This window comes from Miniopterus natalensis, chromosome 8 (genome assembly GCF_054644295.1).
Source record: "Miniopterus natalensis isolate mMinNat1 chromosome 8, mMinNat1.hap1, whole genome shotgun sequence".
Classification (NCBI taxonomy): domain Eukaryota; kingdom Metazoa; phylum Chordata; class Mammalia; order Chiroptera; family Miniopteridae; genus Miniopterus; species Miniopterus natalensis.
Genome location: NC_142088.1, coordinates 62,417,552 through 62,435,135, shown reverse-complemented (window position 1 = coordinate 62,435,135; position 17,584 = coordinate 62,417,552). Strand labels below are relative to the sequence as shown.

The 17,584-nt window shown below is 34.6% G+C and overlaps 1 protein-coding gene across 1 annotated transcript in view; it reads left to right on the top strand.

Moving 5' to 3' along the window:
* Positions 1 to 17,584, top strand: part of KYNU (kynureninase) — an 87,623-nt gene that overhangs the window by 44,541 nt on the left and 25,498 nt on the right. The window contains exons 9-10 of the mRNA XM_016196533.2: positions 7,585 to 7,683; positions 8,474 to 8,547. Coding sequence (XP_016052019.2) covers positions 7,585 to 7,683; positions 8,474 to 8,547 — 173 coding nt within the window. The remainder of the gene's footprint in view (positions 1 to 7,584; positions 7,684 to 8,473; positions 8,548 to 17,584) is intronic.

The window sequence follows — 17,584 nt, the reverse complement described above, 5'->3', positions numbered from 1 at the left end:
AGATAGAAATAGATAAATAAAAGTCAGAAGTCACCCTGCACCCAAAAAGTCAATTGCACATTATTGGGAAGTTTGCAATTGAGCCCATATATCCCTTATTTGATCCCCTGCTTTGCATTTCTCCCCCGTGATGACCATCACTCTTCTTCTACCATTTATGGAAAAAATTCAAATCGCTAGCTTTTTATGATTTGCATACCTAAATTATCAATATTATATTTTCCTTTGCTTTCCACATAACTTATATTGCAGCTAAACCAAGCATTTGGTATGTTTTCTGTCCAGATATTGCACTTTCTCCTTCTATGCTTTAATCATTACCGTATGTAAATATCTTCTGTTTCTCTACCCAGGTCAGCCACTACCTGCTTCATAGGTTACAACGTGTTTTAGAGATTTGCTTTGCTTAGGCCTCTCTGTATATGCAAATACATATGGTATACTTAACATTTTTAAATTAAGTGCCAACAATGGAAGTCAGAAGATTGTACCATATGATTTGTGGAATATAATGAACAAACTGAGCTACCAAACAAAATAGAGAGACTCATAGATAGAGAGCAGGCAGACAGCTCTGGTATGGGGGCTAGGAGTTGGGGGAGGGGCAGGGATTGAGAGAAAAAGAAAAAAAAGACAGAGACTCTTGGACATGGGTAATAGTGTGGAGGTTGCTGGGGGAGGGGGGAGAGAGGTGGAAGAGGGCATAGAGGGGATAAATGGTGATGGAAAAAATTAAATCAAATTAAATTTTAAAAAATAAAAAAGCTCCTAGTTTCAAATGTCTTCTGAAAAATTAGCAGTTTGGCAACACTGGGCCATCATTCCTGTAGAACAGTGAGTGACAAAGCTGAGTCACAGCAATTGAGTACAACCTCCAAATCTATCCATTGACCCAGCACTGAAGCACAGTGACAGCTAGCATATATATTTATGTTTATGTTGGAGTACTCTTACAATAACAGGTAAAGGGAAGTATTTCTTATATTAGGTGACTAACTCCTGTAGAAACATGAGTGTTCAACCCTTGACCTTCAAAATGTTTGTGCTCATGCTCATCCGTGTCAGGCTATATCTGTCTTTCTGTTGTATTTTTATAGCATGATAGGAAATGTATTATTGTCCCTTAGTGTGGTGTCTTGTAATTATTTCTATGCCTCTCTTAACTTTCAACTTTAAGAAACTTATGCCAGTAGAGTATTGAATGATTGAGGGTGGACCCTACGAAGTTCGCAGGCTCATGCTTGTGCTTTGCACATTGCTGTTCATCTTTAAATACATACCTCTTTGGCCAGTGAAAGGATAAGTGAGTGTACATCAGCAAGATGCACAAAAATCACAGCTCTGTTCCCATTTAAATAGACTCAGAAACATTTGAAGAATTACTTATAATGGCTAATTAATGTAAAAATCAAAATACTTTTTGTAAACTTCGAGTTATCTTTCAAATTCCATTTTTATTCTTTGACACACTTAGGACATGCAGACTGCTTCATTAAGTCATTAAATATTAAATGAACTAAATTAAGCTTGAAAAATTACCTTGAGCTATTTTCCCCATCTTGAGTATCTGAAATAAATCAAACAAACTATACTTTATGTGAGGTCCTTGCCAGCTGGAAAAAGATTCAGAAAGACTCAGTCTCTTTTATTCTTCCCCTTCAGTTTTTTACTTACTGCCAAGAATAAATAAAAAAGACAATCACCTTTTTTCCAATAAAATAAAATTTAAAAAGCTGACAATGCTGAAAATACACCCTTAGATAGTCAGATGTTTCGCTTACAAATTATTAGCCCTTTAGGGTCCCGAGAGCTTTTTGTCTTTCCGCTCTCTGAAATTCTTTACTCTCTCTCTATGTAGCAGTTAGCTCTGCCTCATACCTTCTTTTAAATATATATATATATATATATGTATATATATATATAATGTTTTTACTGATTTCAGAGAGAGGAAAGGAGAGGGAGAGAGAGATAAACATTGATGAGAGAGAAACATCAACTTCAATTGGCTGTCTCCGGCCTCCTACGGAAGATCGAGCCCTCAACATGGGCATGTGCCCTGAGCAGGAATCAAACCATGACCTCTAGGTTCATGGATCTATACTCAACCACTGAGTCACACTGGCCAGGCAGCTCTGTCTCATACCTGTTTAAATTATATAAGCAAAATACTTGCATGCTCCCCACCTCCAATTTCTGATCTCTGGGTTTGCCAGTTTCATCACTATCTACTTTTCAAATGCCAGGCTGAAAGGGTCAATCCAGTTTCTGCAACAGTGCTCTGTACAAATGAGAGACAGTAAGCTCTCACCTGGAAATCTCAGCACAGACCCTGTGTACAATATTTTACTGGTTAAAGTATGTTTAGTATTTTGCTAGAGAAGATGGCAACAACAAAAACACATGATATTCTTTGTTTTATTGAGAGGAATTTTGAACATTTTTAAACTATTAGTTCATAATTTTTTATTTTAAAAGATGCTGTCTGAATAACTTATGCAATAAAGTTACAACAGAAACAAAGGTCCTCAAATAATATTCTTTTATAATTTAACATTAGTTTAGAGAATATTTATTGACAATTGTATGATTTTATTATTTGTTCATTCGTATATTTATTCAAAAATGGTTTGGGTTTATATTGTGTAAAAATAGTAGAAAATTAATTGGAAAATTGCTACAAGATATCTGTGCAAACAGGATTGTAAGATGAGAGAGGAGAGAGAGTTTGGCCAAGGAATCCTTCCATAAAAGTTATATTGTGATCAAAATCTGAGCTACTCAGACAGAGGAATAACCGTAGCAACAGAGAAAGGTTTATGCACATAGAGGGAGGGAGGTATGGGACACCCCAGAGAGGAGAGTTGGAAAGGACCAGTCATAAATGTATTTAAAAGCCATACCAAAGAAAATGTGAAGTTAATGGGGTGCTCTTTGACTGGACACTGCGAATCTTACAATCAAATGTGTGAGTTAGCAAGCTCCTGAGAGGAAAGCAGCTGTAAGTAGCTGGAGTGATCAGAAGACTACTGCAACAGTCTGAGGACTCACGATAGAGCAAGGTGGCTGAACATTGCTATGTTTCTATGTGATTGTCTCAATACGAAGTGTGAGCCCTGTGGGTAATTTCAATAGAATCTATTTCTTTTTAATTGTGTATTTAAAAATGTACATGAAGTAGGTACTCAAGTGTGGAGTTTATGTTTTCACCAATTCATATTGTTTTAATTGCTCTTTGAAGTAATATAATAAAAATATTAACTGGATAGCTGTAGAGAGGTTTTAGGGAACTGTGAGTTCTTTATTTTTATGATGCTGCCATCTAGTGAGACTTCTGTAAAATCACTTTGTGGTAATCTCATTTAAGTTTGTATCTTCTAGTCTTTTAATCAAAATGGGTTATATTTTAATAATTTATGTTTTATGCCACCTATGGGGAAAGAATTGTACATGCATTAGAACATATTGTAGGAGCCGTAAGTGGTGGTTTTTTTTAATGTGGTGTCACAGATGTAACCACAGGGCTTTTAATAACTAGAAGAGGTTGGGGAAGTTTCCTGGCTTCCTCATTGTGCCATTCTTTATAAATAATTGATAATAAAATAAAAGTGCTGAGATTTCTATTTCTTGAGTTTTCTAATAAAAACTGAGTTGTAAAATCGTATCTATGAAAAGTTGAGTTGTAATAAAATGTTAGTCTGCAAAGCCAGGCCTTGAAAAACCTCTAAACCTTGATAGAAAATAAATGTATTTCCTTTCTATCACTCCTAAATCTTATGTTAAAATGGAGCATCTGTTGTATTTTTATATGTATTGCTTATTTTGTGAAAAACAAAGCCCAAATAACCCCCCTAAAAATTAGTTATACTTTACCAGTAAAAACTTTTTCTGAGATGCTAGTTTTGTCCACATTGCAATGAGCAAGGTTTATAATTAACTGATTCTTCAATATATTGAGGTGTGTTTTTTAAAATAGAAACTAAGCTCTAGGATAAGGGTCAGAAAATCTTTTCTGCAGCAGGTGGGATAGTAAATATTTTAGATTTTGTCAGCCATATGGTCTCTTTGCAACTACTCAATTCATATGCAAAAGCAGCCATAGACAATATTGAAACAAATGAGAGGGTTGTGCTCAAATATAACTTTATTTATTAAAAATAGGTCATAGTTTGCAAACTCTCCTCTAGGGAGAGCACCTATAATTGCAGTTTGGGTTTACTTATTCTTAAGAAGATTTAGAACAATCTAAAATTGATCCCTCTGCAATTATTTCCTTCAAAAACCTCGATTGACAGATGTTTTTTCAAAGTTGCAGGAAATTTAAAGTTTTGAGAATGTTATATTATATGTGCATGTAGTAAACTAACAATGGAAGAATTGAGAGGTAAAACATTTTTTGCAAAGTAAACTGTCACACCCATTTAATAATCAGCTGTTTTTTTTCTTTTTAATTCATGTTCAGGTACAAAGTTGTCTTAGTGTGGAATGAATCACTATATTCTCTAAGTAAAACTTAGGATTTTGATATGCAGAAAGCTAAGTGGTTTTGATAGCCACTGAATTAGAAAGTTATTACTTGGGTACAGTTTGGATAATATAAATTCACTAACCCAAGCTGTCTTTCTGGAAGGATTTGCTTCTAAAACATTGACTTCTACTAGGCAGACATACAAAACACTTGAAGTCATGCAAGTAAATAACAAGACAGAATAATGTCAGACAATAAGAAGCTGTTAAGGGTTCAAATATAAGGAGGACACTGTGTAGAGTCAAAAACATCATTATGTTTATGGGCTGAGTGGGTGAGGAACAACATTTCCTCTGGATCAATAATCAAATAAACATGAGACAGATTAGCAAGAGAAAATAACCAAAATTAATACATACATATGTATGGGAACCCTGCTTCCATGAGAGATACATGCAGAGTTGGCTCAGAGATAGGAAGGGAACATGGGTACATGAGATGTCCTGGTCTAGGGATACAGTAATGCACCTGGGAAGCTTCAATGGATCATTGCAGGACGGCAAGAACAGGTGTTTAGTAAATAGAAGTTTGTTCTGCCCTATTGGTGGGTCAAAAGAAGTTATCTCTGATCATCTCTTATTATGGCCAAAACTCCTAATTCAATTTGCTTTTTTAGGTAATTAAGAGAAGGGGCAGAAGTTTCTCTTGAGCCTACTGCTTAAGTTGTCCTTAGCTCAAAGTAATCTGCATACCACTGAGTCACATCTTGAGGGGACTCCTTTTCAACCCCTACAGTCACCTTTCTTTTCAACCCCTACAGTCACCTTTGTGTCAGCTGATTGAGGCAGGACTTGATCTCAGGAATCCCGCTAGTGTCAGCTGAGCTCACTCACATTTCTTTAGCTAAATGAGGGAGAGTGAGGAGACCAGCAGATCCAGGCTGGGCTTACTAAGAATGATTCTGATCGACATTTTTTTCATCTTTCATTTGGGCCAGCAGGGTGGCCCAAGCTAGTCCTTCCCACAGAGATGGCAGAAGGCAAGAGAGAGCAAGCCCAGCCACTCACGTGCTGTAGGGATTCTGCTTGTATTCCATGTGCTAACATCCCCGTGGGCAAAACCACTCACCTGGCTGACCCAAGTGGCAGAGAATTGAACCCTGCCCACAGTGGGAGGAACTGAAAAGTTACATGGCAAAGGATATGAATAAAAGAAGGGACAAAAAATTGGAACTGTTAAGGCAATTTACCACAATATGTATATGCTTGAATTGGTTAAACTCAATATGGACGTGATCTGGGAATAAGTGATAAATTGAAAACTTATTTTAATCCTTTCAGTTTAGTAGGACACACTACAGCAACAGTTCTCAAACTCTTTAGTAATGCAAAGCTTTTTCATTCTTAAAAATTGTAGAGGACCTTGCCTGGCCAGCATGGCTCAGTGGTTGAGTATTGTCCTATGATCCAGGAGATCGAGGTTGGATTCCTGGTCCGGGCCCATGCTGGGTTGCAGGGCTCAATCTCCAGTAAGGGGCGTTTCAGGAGGCAGCAGATCAATGAGTGACTCTCACCATTGATATTTCTATCTCTCTCTCCCATTCCCTTCCTCTCTCTGCAATCAATAAAGATATATTTTTAAAAAATAAATAAATAAACTTTTTAAAAAAAAATCATAGAGGACCTCAAAAAGTTTTTTAATATTATTATTATATCTATTTATATTTACCGTATGTGTAACTAAAACAATTTTAAAATACATTTATTTATTTTAGAATAGTAACAACAATCCCAAGTACATATTAACATAAGTTATATATTGTTGGGAAAAACCTATACTTTTAAAAATATATTTTAGCAAAAAATAGTAATGTATATTTGACAAATCCCTTTACTCTTTGGATTAATAGAAGACAGCTGTGTTGTTGTTATTTGTTTTCATTTGCTTCTGCATTCAGTCTTCTGGTTATTTTTTTTTTTTCTTTGTGAAGAATAATAAGAAAATTAGTCCTCATGCAGATATATATTCAGAAAAAGCAGAAGTAGTTTAATAGTGAATATTTTTTCATGCTGCACCAGAAGTTGACAAGTGAGAACTTCTTGGGAGTTGTAGTGTGGAACATGAAACAGAATTACTGAATTTTCTGTACTTCGTTACATTAAAATCCATTGGTTGATTTTGCATTTTGAATGGATATTTTATCCATGATATGTAACATCGAGTGTTGGTCATTTGGTTCACTGAGCTATGAATATTTTCACTGAGCTATGAATATTTTCCAATTGCTTACATATTTCGTTATGTGCTATTCTAAAATTATATATCATTACTAAGCTCAACAGAAATATCTTTAAATCCTGGGAAGTGGTCATATTCATAAAAGTGAATGCAAGTTTTTCAAAGTGTTAATTTCTCTTAGCAGCTTTTTATTTTTATTTTTATTGGAAACAAATACTGTGAGTTGTTTTCCTTGAATTGAGAGACTCATACAATTCCTACTATTGTCTATCAGTTTCTCTTCCATGGAGGAAATATGGTTCTTCATCAAGTAAAAGTGGCTAGTTCAGATTCCAACTCAACTAGGCACATACGTGCATTACTTTGAGACAACCACCTTACTTCAGAATGTAATCAAATATTTTATGCACACTTCCCACATTAAACCTTAAAGTATGAAAATTTAGGTTTAGAGATTGAATACAAATTCATCATTTTTACAGATTTATCAAGGAGATTTTTAAGTAAAATTATCTCTTTCCCTCCCCTTGCAACTGAATGGCTTTGATATGCAATGACTGCTAGTACAGTTTGATGCCATTGCCTTGATTTATGCTAAGGTGCCAGTAGTTTTGCCCATCACTGCTTTTTCTGCACTATCATTGCAAATATAAACCCAGTGAAGAAGTCAAAAAATGTCTTGCTATTATGAAAACTGTTTTGACCCAAAAGGGTTTTGGGAACGCCCACGGTTTTGTGACTCACGCTTAGTGGGCCACTGCACCAAAGGATAAACCGCATTTATGTTACTGCTGTTTGTCGAAGATTTTCTTAAAGATACTTGTACTTGCTATTTCTAATGATTAAGCAAATGTAAAACGTGTTATCATGTTCTCCCCCAGGGTTGTTTCGTTGGCTTTGATCTAGCGCATACGATTGGAAATGTTGAGCTCCACTTGCACGACTGGGGAGTAGATTTTGCCTGCTGGTGCTCCTATAAGGTACAAACTGGTTAATATATTTACATCCTTTTATTCTGCATTAACATTAACCTAATCAAAACACTGGATAGGCGACCCATTTTAACTGTTCAAATTACTCTCTCCATTTCTTTTATTAGTATATTTGCTGATTTTAGTTAATTATAGAGCCTTATAATAGAATAGCATGATAATTACATTTTGACGCTTTCATCCACTATAGAGTACTTATTCCTTCAATTCCCTGGCTGCTATAAAAGTCAGGAGGTTATGAAAAAAATGAACAAAAAACTCCACACTTAAAAATTAATTTAAATGGATTGGTTTTAGTTTGGGGGATTTTTTAAAAAAAATATGTTGTGAAATTTCTACATGTGTAATATAATTCTTATGGAATCAAATTGGTACTGACATGTAAAGACAATTTGACAGGGAGCATAGAAATGAAACCAATTTTAATTTAGATATTTTAAAAATATGATACTTTTATTATTACTTAAATATTTTTGTGACAATTGAAATTAATGAGCTTTGAAATTAGATTGACTTGAGTGGAACTGTTATCTACTAGTTGGGACAAAATTTGACCAAAAAAATAATGGTTTTTTATTCTTTTCTTAATTAAAATTCTATGTTTCATTTATTTTTCTTTGAACAAGTTTCCTCAAAATTCTGTTTTATTATGGTTGCTCAAATAATCATGTTTTGAACTGGTCAAAATTGTTTTTTTAACAAAAAAAAGGTCTGATCATATTGTTTATCTTTGTCATATTCAGATAAACCCATATAATTCAATTTATTTTCAATCCAGTATTTAAATTCAGGAGCAGGAGGTCTGGCTGGTGCCTTTGTCCATGAAAAGCATGCCCATACAATTAAACCTGCGTGAGTACCATCTTTAGAGTCTTCTTTGGTGATGAATAAATTAATTTGCATTAATAATATGCTAAATTTACATGAATTCTTTAAGATGCTATCCATTAAGAATCTAGATTGATTACAATCATTTAACTACTGTATTAACAGTGATGTGCTTTATCAGAAATAAATGCTTTCCAAAGAGTTCAATTGGTTGAACAAGAAATTTAATCACAAAAAGAGAAGCTTCAATGCTAACAAAGAGTCCCTGTAATCATGTAGAGCAGATGGTTTAATGCAAAGAGACATCTTAATTTTTTTTCAAAAATTAGACTTCAGAAAAGTTCTGATTTCTCACATTGACGATTAAATCAAAGGCAACCAGAGATGTGCAAAATAGAGCCTTAAACATGGTGTTTTATTATTAAAATCACATCTACCTCTAAAGTTAGAAACATAATATGATGATCTTGTAAGGAATACCTTCTGTCCTGAACGACTTTATAACCCATGAAAAATGAAGAAGCTGAACACTGAACAGCAGACTGACTACATAAAAAGCAGTGCTTTTTTATTTTATATAACTTTCTTCATTCTTTAGAGCAAGTGTAAATGCAAATGTGATACACCAACACATTGACACGTTTTTATTTGACTGGGAAACTCACAGTGTTCCTTTTACTTTTATCTGGAGTAGAGCTGAATAAATAATATTCTTGGAGAAAAAATAACACTTTCACAGTTGTATCAGATCATGTGTGGTCAGGAGACTGTCTAGACTTTTAATAGGTAACATGATAATATTTGATTACTTTTCTAAATCTTCCCAGCCACTGGCTGAGTGCTACAATCTTTTCAAGAGTTGAAGCTGAATTAGTAATAAAGCTTGGAGCTCCTCACAATTCTGAGGTTCTATGGATATGAATCTTAGACATTTAAGATAATCTTCTATAGTTCATTTAATCATGTCTAAATTTCTTCAAGATTTTAAAGTTTTAAAATTAAATAGAGCATTTTCTCTAGACAGGTAGACATCCTACTCTAATGATTGTTAGTACCTTAGATTTCTCCCTGTGGCAGGGGTGTGTGATAAGCTTATTCTACACAAATTCTAGAGAATGCAAGTGTTAACAGTTAAACTCAGGTCTTACAACATCAGTCTCTTGCACCTGAGATACCTTTCACCAGCCCTGGCCAGTGTAGCTCAGTTGGTTGGGTGTTGTCCTGTGCACCAAAAGGTTGCTGGTTCCATTCCCAGATGCCTGGGGCTGGGTCCCCAGTAGGGGATGTGCAGAAGCAGCCAACCGATGTTTCACTCTCACATCAATGTTTCTTTTTCTCCCTCCCTCTTCCTTCCTCTCTCTCTAAAAATCAATAAAAAGATCTTTAAAAAAAAAGTAAAGACGAGATTTTTTTTTTTTTTTTTTACCATTATTTGTCCTAATCATTTGTTCTTGATGGGCGGAGAGCAGGAGAGGGTGAAGGGGTTGTCGTGTGCTCACCTGTGGGTCATGTTGTAGAAGCCCGATATTGTCTAGATGCTGTCATTGTTAAGTCTATTTTCCCAGGAGAAAGACCATCTAGGCAGACCAGGTTCACATGCCTGCTTGACCACTCGCTGGTCCATGACCTGAGGAATGGTCCTTGACATCTCTGTTCTAGCCTCTCACTAAAGACGGCATCAGCATCTACCTTGTAGTCAGTTATTGTAAGAATTAAATGGGATGATGCGTGTAAAGCACTAAGCACAGCCACTTAAAGCATTGTATGTGATCCACACATACAGGCTGAGGACTTTGTTGTCTCATTGTGAAATTACATGTTTAAGTTGTAGACTTCGGCCTAGTAGAGATCATCTCTCTCAAGCACAAAACATAACCCTAGACATTATGTTTCTGACCTTTAAGACTTTATACATTTTGTGCCTGTCACCAAGTTGATTTCAGCATGCCTTTAACACACTGTGTAAGTTTCCATTCCTTGATTCTCTCTTGTACCAGCCTTACACCTTACTGGCTTCCTCACTAATTAATGAGTGAATGGGATCTTTATGCATATTCATTTTATATTTGTCATGCTTTTAACTTTTTAAAAAATCATACTTTATTAACTAGCATTTCATTTTAACTATATGGCTTTGGAGACTGACAAAATACAAATCAGGCTTGACTCATGAAGCCCTCCTTAGAGGAAACCCTGGTTGTTGTTGTTTGTTTGTGTGTTAAAGCTGCTTTTATATGACCTCTGAGTGGCTAATTCCAATGGTGCCAACTTATACCCTAAAAGAAATGTAACTGATATTGCTGTTGCAAATTTTGTTGCTTAAAAAAAGGTGACATCTAGTGGCTAACCATGTTATTTCAAATAAATAGTATCTAAATAATGTTTCTTTTCCTGGTTGAGTCTTTCACTCCTTACTAAGTATTTTTAACATATATATATACATATATATATATATATATATATATGTATGTATATATACATGTATTTTCTTTCATATCATTTAAGAAGTTAAAGTGAGAGGCATTCTAGATGCATGGTTAAACAGCAGGCACACCTGTTCATCAGGGCTGGGAAAGAAGGGTATTATGGCCCACCTGGTGTAGAGAGTGGATCCCAGGATATGTGACCCTGCACTCTGGAAGTGTAATATTCAGCATATAATTTTAAGATATCTTTTAAATGATGTTTCCATTAACAACTGGTAAATTACATCTCTACCAAAATATTTCACTTCCTTTTTTTTTGTTTAAATAAGAATTTTGGCCATTGTTCAAAACCTAAGAACAAAAGTCTTCACGACCTATGACTTTTTCCAAGAACATTTTGTCAACAGAGAGAATGTATAGAGGTCAGAGTCAACCCACTGCATGAAGCATCATAACTCAAGCTGTTATTTTCAACTGGAATTGGACCTTTTCCGAGTTTTTCATTCCTTTTTCTCATTCGAGTGTCCTGTGCTAAACCTCGTATGTAGCTAAGAATTATACTAAATTAAGACTGCTGGTAAGTAAATACCATCTTGTATTTTTTTCCTTGAAGGCTGACTTCTCTTCAGTCTGTAAAGCCAGTAATTATTGCTCTGAGATATGGAGGGGAATACTTTCAGTTATAAGAATTTGACAATCAGAACTGTATCACTAAAAAAGTACCTGAATACCTTTGAATTTTTAGTTTTACTTTGATAAAGTTGTGTTTTCTGGTACACTTTAGATCAATCCTTAACCTTTGATTTTACTGACTTCCAAGATTTCTGAAGCCCATAAAAATTTCTTCTGTAAGAGCCCATAGGCTGCAATTAAAGATCCCACCATCCCCCCCTCCTTTTTTCTGAGAGACTCTAGCATGAATACAGGAGTGGATCCTATGAGCTATTAAGATTCCTTCTATCATTTACTTTTTTACCCTGTCCAGTGACATCACACATATTAAAAAACTTCTGTTCCTCACTTTCCATATTGGCATAACAAACTTTCCAATGCTCCCACGTACTAATTACATCTCTTTCTAAGTGACCAAGAATGGGGCCTAATGATCATTTTGATGAAAATGCTGGAGTTTGAAATCATGCCAACACATTTCTATAATCATCTAGAGGTGTTTGATTGAAGGCTTTAAATAGAGATGACATTTTTAAAACTTTATAAAGAGCTGGAGTCATCTCCTTTAATGTCATAAGCAACTTGCAGGTTAAAAAGAACCAGCCAAAGAGGCTGACTGACTTCAGTGTGTGGCTAGGGTAAATTTTACAACTCAGAAATGTAGTTTATTGTTATCATCTGGCAACTTGAAAAAAAAAAAAAAAAGGCAAATCAAGCAATATTTAGGAAAGCCTGAGAAAAGAGAAAAGTAAGCATCAAAATTTTAGCAGAAAGATTTAATAAAAGATAATCTTATGCCATTCTTGGTCCAACTTTATAATTAATGTTACATGGAGAGAGCACCTTTGTTTGGGGCAATGCTGACAATATATTTGATTCCCCATACTTCTGCAGACAGTGCTTGAGAATGCCATAGCCCCAAACTTCTCTGTCATCTCAACCTTGTTTTGATTCCTCAGTGATCTTTTCTGACTTGCTAATGATCACATCCTTGTCTAGTACCTGCATAAGGTCTCCTTGTTAAAGACCGAGAAAAACAAAGAAGTGTAGGTGGAGGTAGCAAGGTGTGTAAATTCACAAGACTCTAGATACTTTCAATTGGGATAGACCAATATCTGGAGATTTCAAAGTGACAGTTTTCACAGAATCTCTAGTTGAAATATGGCCTAGACGTCTCAAGGCCTCTGTTCTACCTATTTAGCCTGTGACTGGAGTTAGGTGTTCAGTATTAACATGGATGACTTCTCAGCCACAACTTCTTGACCTCTCAGTGATATTAGATATACTTGGCCATCTCCTATGTCATTAATGTTTACCTCCCACAGCCCTAAGCTGCCAGAGTACCATTTTCTCTTTCTTCTGTTCTGATGTATGTGGTTACTCTTCTATATTTTACAAGGATTCTCTCAATGACTCGACCCTTGGTCTTGTTGCCCAGGAGTATCTCATCCACAGACTTGACTTCAACAGTAAGCATTTGTAGAGGATACCAATTTCCATTTCAAGCATTACCACTTGCTTACTTTTTAATGTTTATTTTCATCTGATTACAAACAGCAAGAGTTTGATTATCAAAGCATTACCTCAGTCCCCAAAGATACATGGTAATATAGGAAAGCAAAGATAGGAAATATTCACTAATGAACTATCCACTTATAAAATTAACCCTTACTTGACACCTTTACCCAGTTAGTATTAGCATCTATCTCTATGAATTACTATAAAAAATACTTGGTCTCTTGCTGATTACAGAATGTTATAAATATCAAATAAAATAATGAAAATATAATGAAATGGATTGTAAAGTAAAATATTTCAAGAGATTCAGGATTTCATGATGCAAATGATACTATAAAGAACTGCTGAATCACAAAATCATGAACAATAAGAATCTGTTAGTTAGAACCATTAACAGATGAAGTAGAGGAAATTAGTCACGGTACTTCAAAAACATATGACTTGAACATCAGGGATTAAAAGGAAACAAATGCTTCAAAATTTTTTGTAGAAATCACCATCTTTACTGTCATGCTGAAAAAGTTAAATGTAATATAAAAGAGATTATATTTTGCTATCATTATATTTGTCAAATACACCAAAAAATCAAAATTAGATTTATTATTTATTCTTTTTAATAATTAGCATATTATAATTGTAATCTATATATTATCAAAATTATTAAGTTTAAATTTTTACATAATGTTACACTTTTTTTTTAATTTATTGATTTTAGAGGGAGAGAGAAAGGAGGAGAGAAGAGAGAGAGAGAGAGACATCAATCTCTTGTTCCATTTATTTATGCATTCATTGATTGATTCTTGTATGTGCCCTGATGGGGGACTGAACCCACAACCTTGGCATATCAGATGACGCTTTAACCAACTGAGCTACCCAACCAGAGCTTAAACTCTTTTCCAAGAGCATCTCAATCAAATATTTTTTTCCCCATTAATTACTATAAAAGTATGGTTACTGGTTTAAAATTCATTTATTTTAAAAAGCTTTTTTCCTTTAATATTTTATTTGTCATTAAATAATGAGGACTTCTAATATATCCATTTAACTTTGTAATCTCAGGAATGAAACATTGTGAAACTTCCATTTTAACTTATTCCAACAAAAGTGTCCTTTCTAAGGTGTTCACTGCTCTGTCATTTAGGGAGAGTAATTCTGAGTGAGTTAAGGAGACATAATAAACATGAACAACAAATATCTTTGTACAAGAAACTTTCATAGGTGAAAATAAATATAAGATATTGCCTATAATTTTAAAATCTTACACTCTGTATGGACAGATACTGTTTCAGTAGTCAAATAGATTTAAGTAACAGTTAACAAAATTTAGAACTATGCCACAGGAAACTTCTTAATAAATGCTAGGTGAAGTCTCAGACACTGCCATAGCGTAGAGGAGGGATAAATGACTAACTCAGAGCTGCTTCGGAAAATCCTGAGCATGGCCATAGGGAGACTTACAGATATGAATCCCTTACAAATTGGAATGCAATGTTAACTAAGTGAGTAAATTTACCCTCTTACTCTGAAAACTGAAATTGTTGCCTATGAGAGCGGTTTCCCTTCATTAGTTTCATAAATTTAAGGAAGTATAAAGAAGACTTACTTAAATGACATTTCTTAGAAGGATATGTCAAATGATCTTTTCCTTTTTATGCTCTTCACTAAAATTTTTATGAAATCTAAGTTATTGACTGAACTTGTTTAACAGCCTGCCTTTTATCATAAAATTGTTCTTTATCTCCATTCTGAAATATTTAAAAATCATAAACAGTGGTAAAATTGACTTTGCTTCATGCTCTCAATTCCAAAGCCACACTCATGGGGTAGATTATACCTGTTGGAACTCCTAGTCCCCAGATTCTCACTGTAAGGATTCCAAAAGAAGACAAGTTGATTAAAAAAACCTCATCTCTGGAATCATGACATATAACCTACACTTATTTTCATTTGGAAACCATTTTAGATCAATAACTCTGAAGGATCCCTCATCTACTTGGAGTGACAATTTTTACTATGCAGAATTGTCCAGATAATTGTCACATGTGGTGAATTTAAGCTGTGATCATAAAAAAAAATGTTTATGCACTGAGGAGTGATCACAGTTAAAAAATATAGCACATAATCTGACTTTTTCAACTTAAGAGATAAAGTAATTGTGGCTTATAAAAGAAGGTTGAAATAGTAATTTTCAGTACAGAAAGATAAAGCTACTGTTGCTTGAAAATCACTACTCTCAGAAAATGATGACATAATCATTAATTTGGGAAAACTGAAGTCTTTGAAACCTCAAAATTTATTTTCTCTTGTAAAATTGCAACCTACTGTCTCTGAATATATATGAGGTCATTGAACCTTTAAGACACAAAAAGTAAAACTTTTCAAAGGGCTTCAGGTCTTGTTTTAATTGCTTCAAGTTTTATCCTTAAAGCGGCCTTTAAAATGTGCAGTTTTTTTTTTTTTTAAATATTAACCAGGAAGAGCTATGTAAACTTTTATTTGTTCTTGCTGAGAAAATACATGCATCCATCTGGCACTTTATGATTGCCAAAAGATTCATGGTGCAATGACACATGTTGTGTGGAGCAGCATGGAGAGCTGCTCTTTGCACAAAGACCCCACTGGGTGCTGGAGCCTCCAAGGCTGAGGGGGGCTAACTTCACACACCACAGGAACATGTGTAAAACATTGCTCAGAAAAAGGTCTGAACTCACCTCATTCAGTTTCTCTTGGTTCACTTTTTACTCCACTCCAAAGGAGATTTAATTGGCTAGGGCTTACCCTTTTCTTTAAAGTTGAGGTTTGCCTTCATTATGACCAGTTCATGGATAGATAGCTTGCCTTGGTTCCCAAGTCAATCCCTCTTCAACAAGCTCTGGTCAAGGTCACAGAAGATGTGGTACAAGCCGTGGCAATTAGGCAGGAAATGGCCATTTGGCTTTTTTTTATTTTTAAAGGGGCCTGCTTGAAAAATTGATAATAAATTAATTTTAAATTTCATGAGTACAAAGACATTGCCCTTTTGATCTTTTTTTTCACTTCCATAATCCATGATGCCTAAGAAAATATTTTTAAAATTTTGTTGTTGAATATATAGCTCTTTCTTTACTCTCAACATAATAGACAAACTGTTTTTTAACATATGGAAGTGTTTCTACTTTGTAAGTTATTCTGAAGGGGTATGATTTGCAAAATACTGTCAAATTAAATATGAATTTCCATATGCTTCTACAAAGGCCAAATATATCCATGAAAACTAGCTGCAGACAACTTAAAAAATCCTTCATAAGTATTTCAATCAACATGGCAAATAATTCTTTCTAAAGTCCTAAATTCAGATGCATTCCCTCTGTTTTTGTGCTTTTAGCATCAATACTTCCTCAAAGTATTATAAACCAATATTTAAAAAAAGAATAATATACTTTAAGAAAGTATATTCAAGAAATTTGCAAAGACTTTATCTGTTAATAAAGCTTTCACACCAAGAAAATATTGACTTGGCTCTTGTAAGGACAACACATTATTCTGAAACTTCAGGAAATAATTTTCATTAACTAAAACTCATAATATCAGGAAGTATTTTTTTAATAACTATGCTTATCGTGCTCTTAGCTCACTCGCTGTATTTGAGCAAGCCTTCTGTTGAGTAAGATTTGAAGATATAATTGAACATGTAACAGAAACAACTGGAGAACTCTTAGCAATATTTACAGATGAGAGGGCAAATACTAAGAAAAGGAATGGAACTTTGCAATACCACCTCAAACTATTTTCCAGAGTGGTATTAAATCACTTGACTTAGAACAGAGTACATAAATTGTGAATAAATTATTATGTTTTAGATAATAGGAATTGAATTTCTTTACTTAGTTTAAATTAGTGATAGCCTATTTGACATTGTAATGTCATGGCCATTTCAAGTCTTACAATAGTCATAAGCTGGGACAGGTTGCTGGCATCAAGGGATGAATGTACAATTTATGGGCTGAAGCAACCTATTTTGTCTTTTCAAGACTTTTATTAGTTATTAGCACCTTTGAATCCGCTCCTTTCACTTAGCCATGCTCTTATATTTCCTACAAACTTGTTGGTCACCAACCGCTTGAATTTAGGCTCTCCTTGCTTTTTGTCTCATTTTGTAGTTGAGTTTATTGGGAGGCTTCTTGTTATAGTTTATATCTACCGCTTTCTCTTGTCCTCCTGCGCACTAACTCCACCTTCCCTGTACATGCCTGAACTACTGTTATTTTTGAATTCCAATACTGACTTGAACTGTAGCGATTGTGTTTCTGTTTCCTAAGCCTTTCTTCTCACTCTGCAGGGTACTTCAGCGATATGAATGCCCTGCTGTGAGGGATGGCTTCAGAACTTGACAGGGAGACTTATGTTCCCATGCAACCATGCCCAAATCTTACCAAACTGATCTTACTTCCCTGAAAGTAGAGTTT